The sequence below is a fragment of the Manduca sexta genome, unplaced genomic scaffold (assembly GCF_014839805.1).
Source record: "Manduca sexta isolate Smith_Timp_Sample1 unplaced genomic scaffold, JHU_Msex_v1.0 HiC_scaffold_283, whole genome shotgun sequence".
Taxonomy (NCBI): domain Eukaryota; kingdom Metazoa; phylum Arthropoda; class Insecta; order Lepidoptera; family Sphingidae; genus Manduca; species Manduca sexta.
The window spans coordinates 1-13,000 of record NW_023593834.1 but is presented as its reverse complement, the minus strand read 5'-3'; the positions used below and the strand labels follow the sequence as shown (position 1 = coordinate 13,000).

The 13,000-nt window shown below is 37.6% G+C and overlaps 1 protein-coding gene and 1 long non-coding RNA gene across 2 annotated transcripts; both read right to left on the bottom strand.

Annotated features, from left to right (window-relative positions):
- Window positions 1–274: 274 nt before the first annotated feature.
- On the bottom strand, window positions 275–3,029 carry LOC119192486. Its single transcript, XR_005113651.1, has 3 exons — window positions 2,810–3,029; window positions 1,150–1,342; window positions 275–1,039 (listed from the first exon to the last, which is right to left on the bottom strand). It is a non-coding gene; the product is annotated as an uncharacterized LOC119192486 (long non-coding RNA).
- Window positions 3,030–7,314: 4,285 nt separating this feature from the next.
- On the bottom strand, window positions 7,315–12,997 carry LOC119188438 (DDB1- and CUL4-associated factor 8-like; the record flags this gene model as incomplete). Its single annotated transcript, XM_037446300.1, is given in 7 exon segments — window positions 7,315–9,524; window positions 9,955–10,074; window positions 10,663–10,682; window positions 10,685–10,860; window positions 11,599–11,738; window positions 12,783–12,874; window positions 12,877–12,997. Coding segments are annotated over 7 exon segments (834 nt in total), but the record flags the coding sequence as incomplete, so codon positions are not given.
- Window positions 12,998–13,000: the final 3 nt, after the last annotated feature.

Here is a 13,000-nt window from a genome sequence, read left to right as displayed (position 1 = left end):
TGAAAAAGATTTTTAGAACATTGGCCAGTGTTTTCAATTAGTATATCTTTATTTTTCAGTTTATTTTAATAACGGTCGCATTCACGAAAATATCTGCATTTGTCGCAGCGTTACGTTTTCTCAGACCTGCTTTCATTTAAGAATTCACAATATAGATATATGGGTTACGTGCAGGTCAATGATAATATTAACAGAACGGTTTTAGTTCTGTTCACTATTTTTAGCCGGATTTGTTACGTATAGCAACAAAGATTAGTCGAAATTCAAATGATACTCCAATGTTTGTTTGCATGTTCAAAGTTTTTCCGCGCCAAAATTTGGACACTGATTTTACTTTTTTTTTTACATCTGGTATTAAACCAAATAGAAGTCTTCCAATAGCCGTTGAAATGTGTAATTAGGCATGACAAACGGTTATCGGGAGTGTTCAACATAGGGGTTTATGAAGGGTCGCTTTTTCGCGGCGTCTCAAAATGGCGCGCACGTGTACCAATAATAAAGCATTGTTAAAATGTTAGGTGTCTACTGTAGAAAAATATCACAATTTCGCCATACGACGGGCTTACAGGTATCAACCTAGAATACAGAGCGGTTTTCACTTAAAATAAGTTTACTTTCGAAAAACACATTTGTACATTTCATGACAAAATTCAACAGCATTCTACTAAGTCTTAATTACACACCCGTTGCATCGAGCCGAGAATAAATGATACAGCTTCGGTACCGAACTTAAATATTGTAAAAAATTGAAAATCTGCATTGAATTTCACTTAATTAATTACATTTGTCATTTAAATTATAACTGCACCCGTTTTAGGTGGGAGCGTTGCCGGCCCCGCGTGTTCCCAACTGTTTGTTCCTATCTCGTGTGTGCCTGCGGGTCTGTCTGCTGTCGCAGTTGAGGCGAGGCGGGGCCGCGTCAGTCCGGGCCGTCACTAGCACTAACACATCACTGTGACATTGTCCATGCTGAGGCACGAGGCGTATTACGCATCGTCTTCTTCCTCCTCGTCCAGTATGTCCTCCTCAACGTCGTCATCTGAAACAAAAACAATTATGTTGTTAGAATAATCTCCAATATTAACACCATTGTGATTCTTCAATTAAATAATCAACTTAATATAGTAAACAATGGTGCAGTGTACACACCGTCCCCCTCGAGATCCTCTTCCTCTTCCTCTCCTAGCTCCTCGTCCTCCTCCTCGCCCTCGACGTCTTCGTCGTCATCGTCGTCCACATCGTCCTCTCCTACAAACAGATCCAGCTCCGGACTATGCGGCTCGTCCTCCCCGCCGCCGCCATTTTCTTCCTTTCGCGCCTTTTTCGCTTCTGTTGTTTTTTCCTACCAAAAGTCAAACATTGCCATTTTAACATTATTATTGTTTACACATTACAAGATAACATAATGCGGCGTGTCTCAATCTGTTTCAAGATCAAGAAAGTTATAACTGGCCATCGGCCAATTTGTTTCAATTTCAAATGCACTAGATTAGAAGCTATAATTTCGCGTAAAACAACCACGAAGTAATAAAAAGGCAGGTGACAAAGATTGGTGACAATAAAGGAGCGTGGGGTCATTAGTAGTGTGAGGGAAACGGCGCCGAGCCACGAAGCCGGGGTCATACGGCCCTTTTTGCCATGGCCGAGTGACCGGAACGCGTCCGCCGCGCATAGCCCACCAACCGTTTTCGCAGCCTATGTGGCCGATTAGCCAAACAAATTAATAAAAATATAATAAAACATATTAATAAAGCAATCTCCAAACACAAACTATGGACATACACGTCTCGTGTTGGGAAAATGCGCACCTAACCTTTTCAAATATAACCCCTCGATTAGGCAGCGGCGCTAGTACGCCATGCGTTTTTAAGCACGCCAATCACTTACGAGGGAAAGAGATGCACAATCAAAAAATCCTAAAACATTCCCATATTTAGTGAATTAGCAATGTTTTAAGATTCCCGCCTCGATTAGTTTAGTCAACAAAATGGCAATACGTGTGCACTGCGAACAAGTGCCAGTTGAACAAAGGAAACGAACGTATAACAAAATACGGTACACCTACATTCAAATAATGCCGGGTCAATGACTAGTTTTGAGTGTAAGCTGCGATATAAAATAACAATTGTGCAAATGATACAGGCACGTCTGACTCACGGCACACTTGAATTTCATCCTAGGCGACAGCCAAGGATGTTTTCAAAAGAGCCAGATAACGTGGAGCGAACATAAACGTATGACAATCGGCGCGAGTTAATACATTGACATTCGCGCCGGCCATGTTACCTATCTCTCTAGCGTCACGCTACAATGCACGTAAGCCCTGAGAAAGTCTAAAATAGCTACAATACGCAATAAAATCAATAATACAAAACCTCCACGCTACTACAAATACACGATGATTTCTAGTAATAACCACATCAATGAGGACAGTGTACGTTCCCGCGCCATGTTTTTTCTACCAAGGTCATGCCTCTGTATCGAAAACGGGTAAACAAAGCTAAGCCCGCTATAATAGCATGCCAGACAAGATATTCACATGCTTGCAACATCATAGGGCATGGTGTTATTGGCTCATCGATTACCTCACACACGCTAAAATGCGTAACTCGCGCGGATATGAGGTCCAAAAATACGCCGGTTGAAGTCGGTTCGATTCCTGTGCCCACGACACTTGCCTAACTCTTGCTCCATGCGGTCTAACGTTATGATACAACAAAGATAAATTAACGTAATATGGCCTTTATTATAGCGTTCAATAAAATGGCGAGCGATTAAATGAATACATTTGTTTGACATGTGCACTCACCTCGGCTGCCCTTTTCGCTCCTTTTAGGTCACTTTTGGCGTCACCCTTGCTCTCATCACCGACCTTGTCGACGGCCACTTCACTGATTTTTCATTGGTGCTCATGATTATTCTGATTTTGGCGTTTAACTACTTAAGTTGCAAGTTGTACGGCTGCCCGGATCCGACGCGCGACTGACTGACAGAATGAGCGAGCGTGCCGCGAGATCAGTTTGAAAACGAAGATGGCGCGGGCTTCTGCATACGCCACTTCTGATTGGTCTAGAGCGGCGGCCACTGACGAGTAATGACAAGCATGTGGACAAAAATGATCAATTTTATTTTTGTAATTACATCGTTTGATTGCTAAATAACTTTCTAAGATGATGTTGAATCCTATTTCAACGTATATGATGTACATATTGTAAGTTATTATGAATAAAATACATTAAAATCGTGGAAAATGTGAGCGCGTCAACTATTAGTTCAAAATATGAATACAGCGTGGCGCTAGTAGACGCAAAATCAAAAGCCGGGAGATTTAAAACTTTACTGTTGTAAAACAAGAGTATAATGAAAATATTAAGGGTGGTACGCTGGCAATATTTTAACAATGTAATAGTTTTACCAAATAATACGACTTGTATTTTTAATTTTGAAATATTGGAGCCAAAAAATATGTTTTATATTTTTTTATTCATATCATGTAAAACACGTCCTAGACAATTTTAAAATAAAAACTCCAAATATTCAATTAGATAATCCTTTATTTACAGTATGAGACTAATCTTACATTGTTACTCCATACATTTTGGGAGTCCATTTACAATGATAGATGAAACTAAATAAAAGCAAATCACAAATTAAGTTTAAAGGAACTAGTTCCATGTGAACTTTAAAAAAAAAAATATTTTTAAATGAGCAGAAATCCTGTCACTTTAACAATACGTTGACCCTATGCGTCGGGTTTCAGCTAAACATATATATCATATAAACAAAATCAGTGACAATAAATAAGTTTTAAGGTATTTGACAACTAAAAATCAATGTGCTAAAATACACTATGAAAATTGGCGTCACTTCTGTGATGCAAATTTACGAAACACACACGTTTCAAAGTTTTAATTAGGCAACGAAAATAAACAAGAATTTATCTAATCAAGGCGATATATGATATAAATACATATTAATAATCATTTCGAATAGTCAAATACCTTTATACATTAATCTTTACAGAAGAAATGGGAATTGGAAAACGTTACAATAATAATTTTATATTTATTATAAAAAACTTAAAAATTCGGACTATTGAGCTAAATTCGAATAATTAAGAGCCTGTTTGCCAAAAATTCAAATAAATTGTGAACACCAAAAAATATAAGGTAGCTAAATAATATTTGATTTTTTGAACAGAATTTAACTAAGATCAGAGTTGACATGAGTTTTGTTTGGCTTAGTCACGTTTCATTAGACGAATACAATTTATTTGCACGTTGCGTAAATCAGGCGCTCAACCTGGCTCATAATTAACAAACAGAAATATCTAAACTGATTAAAAATAAATAAACCGGGCAAAATGATCTTAAACAACTATTATTACAACATTAAGATATATTTGATGACCATATAAACATCAATATAATGCCTACCGTATTACAACACTATGACCCAAGTTATCTAATTCTGAAACAGTAACATTACAATGAATCAAGCTGAATTATCAATACGAACATTAAACAGCGACTGGATATTAGTATCTGATCGACTATTATGTGGATATACGTGACTATCTTAAAGTTAAGAGAAATAGAGTCAAGCATATATATGAACAAAAAATTCGCCGGAGTATATCAGGCTTAATAATAATTCTCCGTAAATATATCTAATTATAACTAAATGCGCATTATTAACACATTTTTAATTTAAAGCCACTAACATAAATGAAAAGAAACACAAATACAAACATCGAAACCGGCATATCACAGGCGTAACATATAAATATTTTTTTACACTTTTCAAAATTTCTTATACCAAAAATGACTTAAACAAAACTATGTGATTGTTAAGAATGGTTACATATAAAATTATACAATTTTATATGTTCCGAATTCATTGTATACCGACATACCACCAATAAAATGTAACCGATTTCTGTCGTAATAAATTTACGGTCCATGCTGACCGATTTATCGTACCGATTATTATATCGGCACACAATAAAATTCGTAACGCACTATTAATATCAAGGTATGCATATTTAAACAATTAAATTTACATAAATACAACACACTAGTTTATAATTGGGTAATTACTGTAAATCTCACGTATGGCCTACATTATAATTACAATCAAATCCAGAAGGTACTTTATTATACAAAAACAAACATTACACACTTCAGTTTGATAATAAATATGTATAGATTAATATATTTAAGAATTGCTCATAATTGTTTTTCATTTTCGACTTATAACGTATTAGTACCACAGATAATAGTTGTTACTGTGGACACTTCAATTAGTTCGACATATAGAAGTAAATACACCAATACGATGATTGTGAAGAAATACACAGACTCTGCGATCCTGTTGTAGTAGGAAAAAGACATATCGGTGTATAAAGAATACGACTTGAAGCTAAGTTATATGTCCATTTTTTATTTAACATGGGTACTTGTAAACACTGCACGAGTTTTTCAAGAAATATTTGAATTAGTTTATAAACCTTTAAACTAAAGTATTCATCTAAACATGGTAGCCCCATAAGTCTAGTTTAGTGAAAATTGTTATTTGGCTTGTTTTTCTACTATACTTTATTTCCGACCCACATGATTTAATACAACAAATGCTGCTCATATCATGCTAACCACATTCCGTGCAAATATAAAAGGAACCCCACCAACGATAGCACGACATCGAACTTTGAACTTGTTTCACACCCCGCTAGCACTAAACCTATGTGGTTTTAATACAATCTTTGTACCTGACGATACGAAGTTCTTGATAGCACACTCAAGTGTTGAGATAACGTGACCCATATTACGATAAGCAAAAACTGCTTGATATTACCGATGTTACGTGTCGGATAAATATTACACACACGACTTATCTCTCGAGGGGTAGGTAGAGCGAAAATCCACTATCCGCCTTGTGTCCGGCCCATGTGGGGGGTGATCCTATCGCCATAAGGGGTACATATTCGACTTCTGACTGATACTAAGAAAAACCTAATATCACTGCCCGCCTCGGGGACCTAACCAGACACTTCAGGACTGCAGTCGTACAGTAATACAACTACGCCATCGAGGCTGTCCATAGGTAAAATAATTATAAACATAAATATTAAGCCAACTTTGAACATTATTTAATACTAATGCGCTTTGTTTCCGACTTGTTCATTATAGTATTAAGGTATTGAGACCTATGTGTGCACTAAAGGGTTTATAATTTCAATATCTGGGTATTAAACATCTGGTTTTAATAAATATCTTGTATAAATTATGAATAAAGCGGCACGCCTACTCAAAAATAATAGCAATGATACACCGTATGGTATGTTACATTTTAATGTAAAGGCGTTTAAAATTGTCCCTAAAACTGTAGGTAAAATAAATATTCTTTTTGCTAGCAGTATTTTCTTGAGACATTATTTTGTTTCAACTTTTAAGTACGACTAACAGCGTTTTTAAATAAATGATCCCAGCCTCAGTTCAATCCCATTCCAAATAAACCAATCATGACTCATTTCTAAGTATGTTAAAAAGAAACCTGATTGGCTCATTTTCTGATAGATCGAAAACAGCGATTAAGATAGTTTATTGAAAATGATTTTTGTATATTTGAAATGGATTTTATTGTCAAACCACGGAATGAAGTGAATTAATATTTTCTTTTCCTATCTTTCTATGACCTATTTATGTCTTTGGCAACCCAAAGACTCAATTTCCTCATAAGCGTGTCCTATCAACCCTGGGCCACAAACACAATGGCGATTGTAAAAACGAGATAGTTTCTTACCAGAACTATTAATAACAATCATGTTAACCAAGCGACCGATCCTAAAGATAAACAAATCATAAAAGTCCAATCCCACGATCTCGCTATAGATATCCATCACTATTAATTTTTGCCATAAATAAAATTTACAAATTGTGCAATATAAAAATAATAATTTATCATTTTCCTGTTTGGGATTTGATTATAGCATCCGGTGCATGTATAGTGCTGTTATCCAAAATTTGTATTATTTCATGTAATAATTGTATTACAATAATCATTGTTTTAAAATAAGAACTGGAAGTGGTTAAGTTTAAATTTAGCTTCGTGTATTTTTCCTTAAATGGGCTCCGTAAGAGGAAAACTGGTGATGAGGTAATTCTCTTTGGCCAACAAACTTTGTTTGTCTAATTAACACATTTGTATATTTTTTGTGCCTTTGTCTACCCGATAGAAAATCAATACCGTAAGTTTATTGAAGAAATACCAGTGTGAGAAAATTATAGAACAGGTATATAAAAATAATAAAGTACCTTCAGAATACGTATTCTTATTTCACTAAACTACATCATTGAGTGCAAAGAAAACTGTTAACATATTGTGACTGATAAACATTTACCTACAAAACTGAATTATACAGGATGTTTTGAAAGTACAATTTGCTATATATCCCTCAAAATTTCTATGACATATTGGCTTTTTATACATTGACGGCCGCGTCAAGACATTGAACTATCTACCAATGCGGCCACTATGCCGGTGTTGTCCTGCTCTGGCGTTTGGCACCGCGACGCGAGTCAGTGAGACAATTTTCAAAAACACTCCAGTTGTGTTCCTAGAATGCGCGTTGGGTAAAAAACGAACTGACCTTCAAGTCTAAAGCTTATACAAGAGTATACCACCTATTACGAGTGTAATAGGTGTTAAATCATAAACGCCTTTTATCTTATAGATCATACCTCCTATCAAACCATCCTGTATAAGCCTATTTTAACTACAAACATGTACAATACACCGATTTATAATAGAGATACTACTTCCAATATGTTTGGGATAAAGACATCGTTATTACCTCTTTGATCATCCTCGATACTCCCCGCCCTATGGGAACCAGTGGTCCAAAAATACGACAAGTTTTTTTGCTTATACAAGCTATTATTTATACCTAGAATACACATACTATTTGAATATTACTTTATTATGTGGATAAAATTGCCCAACAGCCATACTCAATCTTTTTCTATGGAGCACAAAGACATCTTATTCATGGTGCCATAGGCAACATGAATTCAATGATCTACTATGTTAAATATGTAATCAATTAATTAATTAATTATTTATTTTCATAAAAGTATTCATGATTAAATGAATGATTTTATTATTTAATAACTTCAAGGGATCTTAGGAAAAAAATATGAATTCATTGAATCCAGGTTAGCCACTTGTAAATTCAGCAGGCCACTGGTTGAGTATAGCTGATCAAGAAGCAATTGACAAAGACAGTATTTGGTTAAAACAAAGAAAGTAAACTATCGTGTTTTAGGATATGTATTCCAGCTAATAGTACACTTGAGAGAGATAAAAACATCTAGAAATGTATATTAATAACTGTATCATTGTATGATATAAAAACTTAAAATCATAGAGTATTTTAATATTTCAAAAATGGCCTAAGATGGTAAACTTGCTTTTTGCCACCATAAATATATATAATCATAATCAATCCTCATGGCATGATGACCACTACTTCTTCCAAGTGTAGGCACGCTTTTATTTCACCGAAGGCCTTACTAATGATCATGTCTATAAATACAATGTTTCATTTTACTTCTCAAGTCTCACTCAAGAAGCAAGACAAAGCCGTTACACGTATATACGAACGTTAGAAAGGCGTCTGTGTATGTACCAGTTGTGTATTTAACCTGGGTTTCCATTTACATCTAATCAGCTAGTCGGTACATTTCATCTAGCGTCCAAGTTGAATGAATTCCCAAAACGTAATGAATACTAAATCAGCCTGAAGAGAATAGATCTGGGCTTAGTTTTTGATATTGTTGCCAAACCTATCATTATACTTACAGTTGGGTAAAATAGGTCAATTTAATTTGTACCCTATGAGCTCAATTATCATTTAATTTGATGAATTGACAAGCTGAAATCCTCACACCACGAGAACACTACACCATACATACTGCAGTTTTATACGCGATTCTAACTAGACATGCCAACATTTTCCATACTCCATAGAATTAGGCTCAAGAACTTTGACACTAGCCAACAGTCAGTATCTTAGACATTGGATAACATTGACCATGCAGTTATACATACTGTTAGATGTTATACGTATATGTGTGTAATGTCATATGTGGCACTAATGTTTCCGTCGAAATCAATACCCTGTAATACTAGTTAGATGCTAGTATACCTGATTTTCATATTACATCTGGATTTAGAATCATGAAAACCCTACTCGACTTATGCGCTGTGTGTTTTGTACATTTTCCGGCGTGTTTGAAAGGTGTAAATTCCGTCGAATTCTGTACTAACTACTGGCATTATTTCTAGAAGTCCGATATAATTTAGAAAGTGGTGCAAATGTTGCCGTCAAATTCGATATTGCCGGTGTGTGGCAGATCTTCGTCGTCGTAGAGGCGGTTCTCGCCGCGCCACGCCGAGTACAGCGTCGGCAGGAAGTCGTTGAACAACGGGCTGTGGAGCTGCGACGCGCTGTTCTCGCGGATCACCTGCAAAACAATGTCACGTACTGTATACAGTTCAGTGAATTAAAAATAAACTATTTTTCGCATTTTATTGCGACAATCCATACTCGTAGACATATTTAAAAACGACTATGAAAGCCGAAAATAGTTTTATTATAATAACGCGAGGAAGTTCTAATATAAATGTATTATGATTTTGATAATATATTTGCCACCAACTTCGAAGCTTTCTCGCGGAACATAATAAAAATTAGATCCAGTGCAAACTATGTTACCAATCCACATCGCATTATGGAGTCTATGTAAAACCGTGGTTGTAGTTATCGCGGTGTGGACATGGTATCGGTGTGTGTTTTTAATTATATACCTATTTATATTTTTTCTTCTCTTTATTAATACTTGTGATACTGTGACTACTGTGACGATAAATATGTATTTCTATGTTTTTCCTCACCTTACTCAGCTTGTTGTAGGTGGGGTCCTTGTGGTTGTACGGCGCCCAGATCTTCACGTCCTTGTCGAGGCCGCTCGTGGCCAGGATCGGGAACCGCGGGTGCGGTTCGATGCAGTTCACCTGCAACCACACCGTAGTGGGGAGTCACTTCTAGAGAGTCATTCTACGATGCTGGTGGTAAGATAATTGTATCTGCCCGGTAGCGACCATCTTACACAAGGTGCAAAACCCGACACAGCGACCCGCGTGAATGTTACGGATTGCCGTGTGTATATCCGGCTGCAAACAGGCCGGCATAATTGTGTTGACTTGTGAGGGATAATCGTCTCTCGCCAGTCGACACTATCTGGACCCTGCTCCACTTGACATCAAGTAGAGTGCGATCATTGCTGTGCCCGTATCAAAAAGCGTGTCATATTTTAGACTGCCAGTTATTTACCATCAGGATTTGGTACGCGAATGTGACCCTAATAGGTCCAAAATAAAATTGAAATATTATTTGGAAAGATTGCTTCGATGGCGTAATTATATACACGCGCGGTACGACATCACTCTGAGAACCGGGAGTTTCTAATTTCGAGTCAGGTAAGGTGACAATGGGTTTTCTACTCAATGTTTGGAATTTGAGCGCAATATTGCGATACACCCCTTCCTGTATTGATATTCTTGCGTAAAATCATAAGAATAAAATCCTCGATGCAATCTCACCACTCCGTTAACATCTCCTGCAGCCACTGCACGATGGCCTCCGAATTCTTCTCCCAGATGTAGATGTGGCTGCAGTCGGAGCCGGAGACGACGTACTCGCTCCTGGGGCCGAAGAACGCCACGCCCTTGAACGTGGCGCTGTTCCGGTGTCCGGTGTAGCGGTGCGTGTAGCCATCCTTCTCCTGGTTGGTGTCGCCTCTGGAAAGTCAGTCAAGTGTATATGAGATGGTAGGAAAGAAAGATTTATTTACTGGCACAATTTAAACTATTTTTTTTTATGAAAGCTCAGCAAAGTCGCTTCACTGCACCTGATGTTAAGCGATATGAAGCCCATAGCAAGTGTCGACCGACCAAAGATATCTAGCAATAAGAATGTTCAGGTAGAACAGGGAAAAAAAGGTAACACTATATATTACATTAAAAAAGAAAACATTAAGACCAGCAAAGGTCCATCTCATTCAGCCTGATACTATACTACGTTCTAAGTAGTAGTGCAACGCAAATTGTCGGTGAGAGGTCCAGGTTCCGTGCGGACGCTGAATCAGTTAACCGAAGACAATCAGCTAGACCGAAACAATGGTTCCTAATTTCATCTGTTAACAGAGTGGTGACCTTTAAATATAAGGTTAAGACCTTGTGTAAGCATGAGGTCACGTATTGACTAATTCTCCCTCCCTCCCTAAGGCTGCCACTGCCAGTTAGTATTAAACTTCTTTACTATTAACTAGATTCTCTAATAGTAAACATTATATTAGCAAAATAATTACAGAATACAATTTTATACATTTTTGACAACGTCCAACCAGAGAGAATAATAGAATAGTCGCCACGTGACATATCTTCTCTTCTGCCAGCCTGCCCGCGCAGCCGAATACTTCCGGAAACGCCCGATGTCATCAGCAAGGATAGCGGCGCATAGCAAATATTTATACTCACTTGACGTGAACATCATTTTTGGTATTGAACAGGTAGATGTCTTCATCGTTGTAAGAGCCGAGGATTTCGGTGCCGTCGTGATTGTAGATGGCGCACGTGAGGTGCATCATGGACAGACGCATCTTCTTCTTTGTGTTGGTCTGGAATTAATAGTACTATAATAGAAAACGGGGACCAGTGGAGACGTAGTGTGGCATCACACATACTAATTGACCAATCTTTACAAGTTGAACTCAGTGTTATACAAGTCTGAAGATAGACAAAATTTGATATAAAAGTTTAAATAACAGCTGAGAGAAAAGAGTAGCACAATCCCATTTAGTCCTTGGATATTATAAAACAAACTATCCCCCCTATCGTCTGTTTATTTGTCTGAATGTGATAAACTCAAAAATCATCGAACAGATTTGGATGAAATATGATACGGAGATAGTTCCGAGACCGTGGCAAGAACATAGGCTATTTGTTATTCCAGAATTTATATACCGAGTCTTTTATCCCGGAAAATCCTTGAGTGGCATTTGTTAATATTTTAGAGTAGGGATGGGATTTGGGACATATCGACACTGCTCGTCTAAACCAATCTCAACTAATTTCTTTTGTGAATTCAACGATCTCAGAAACATAGCAGTTGATTACATGAAATATTACATAGTCTGTTGAAAGCAGGCGCCACGACTAGGGTTGCCAACCGTATTCTAATGTATAGTATTGTACTACGTTTTGGGTCTGTGCACTAGATACTGTTGAAGAAATATATAGTACGGAAAAATGCTGTATTTCCCCTAAGAAGTGTTAGCAACCCTAGCTACGACCCTATTATCGACTAAAGACATTTAAATCACAAGGACTAAGGCTCTAAAGTTTCTGAGAGTCTACTTCGAAAACGAAATCCGTAGTTTCGGATGACGGATCGCACGTTTCGTTACTACGAAGTGTTACGGATTCGATCCGTTCATTACAATATTTCAGACATGGAATTTGTAAGCACGTATAGTTATATTTTTTAAAACCATCTGCGATGATAAAGTTCCACTGCTTTCTCCTAAAAAAAATACGGGGTATCGACCCTACCAGTATCTTAAGCTACAGAACAGTGACGGATCCGAAGTAATTTGGTAATAGAGTTAAATCCGAAGCTCGTTTCGTTTTTCGACGTAGACCGTCTGAGCCGTACAACTCACATTGTCCTCGGTGAAGCCGGAGGGGCAGTAGAGGGCGAGCGGCTTGCTGGCCTTGCGCCGGTCGTACACGCGCACGAACTTGTCGCGCCCGCCACCACCAGCTGGCGCAGGTCCAGCGGGTGCCCGTGCACGCTGTACAGCGGGATGGCCGCGCCGCGCTCCTTCAGCTGGAACAGTCTGCAACCAACCACAGTGCCCCACTCACTGTCGGGGTCTAG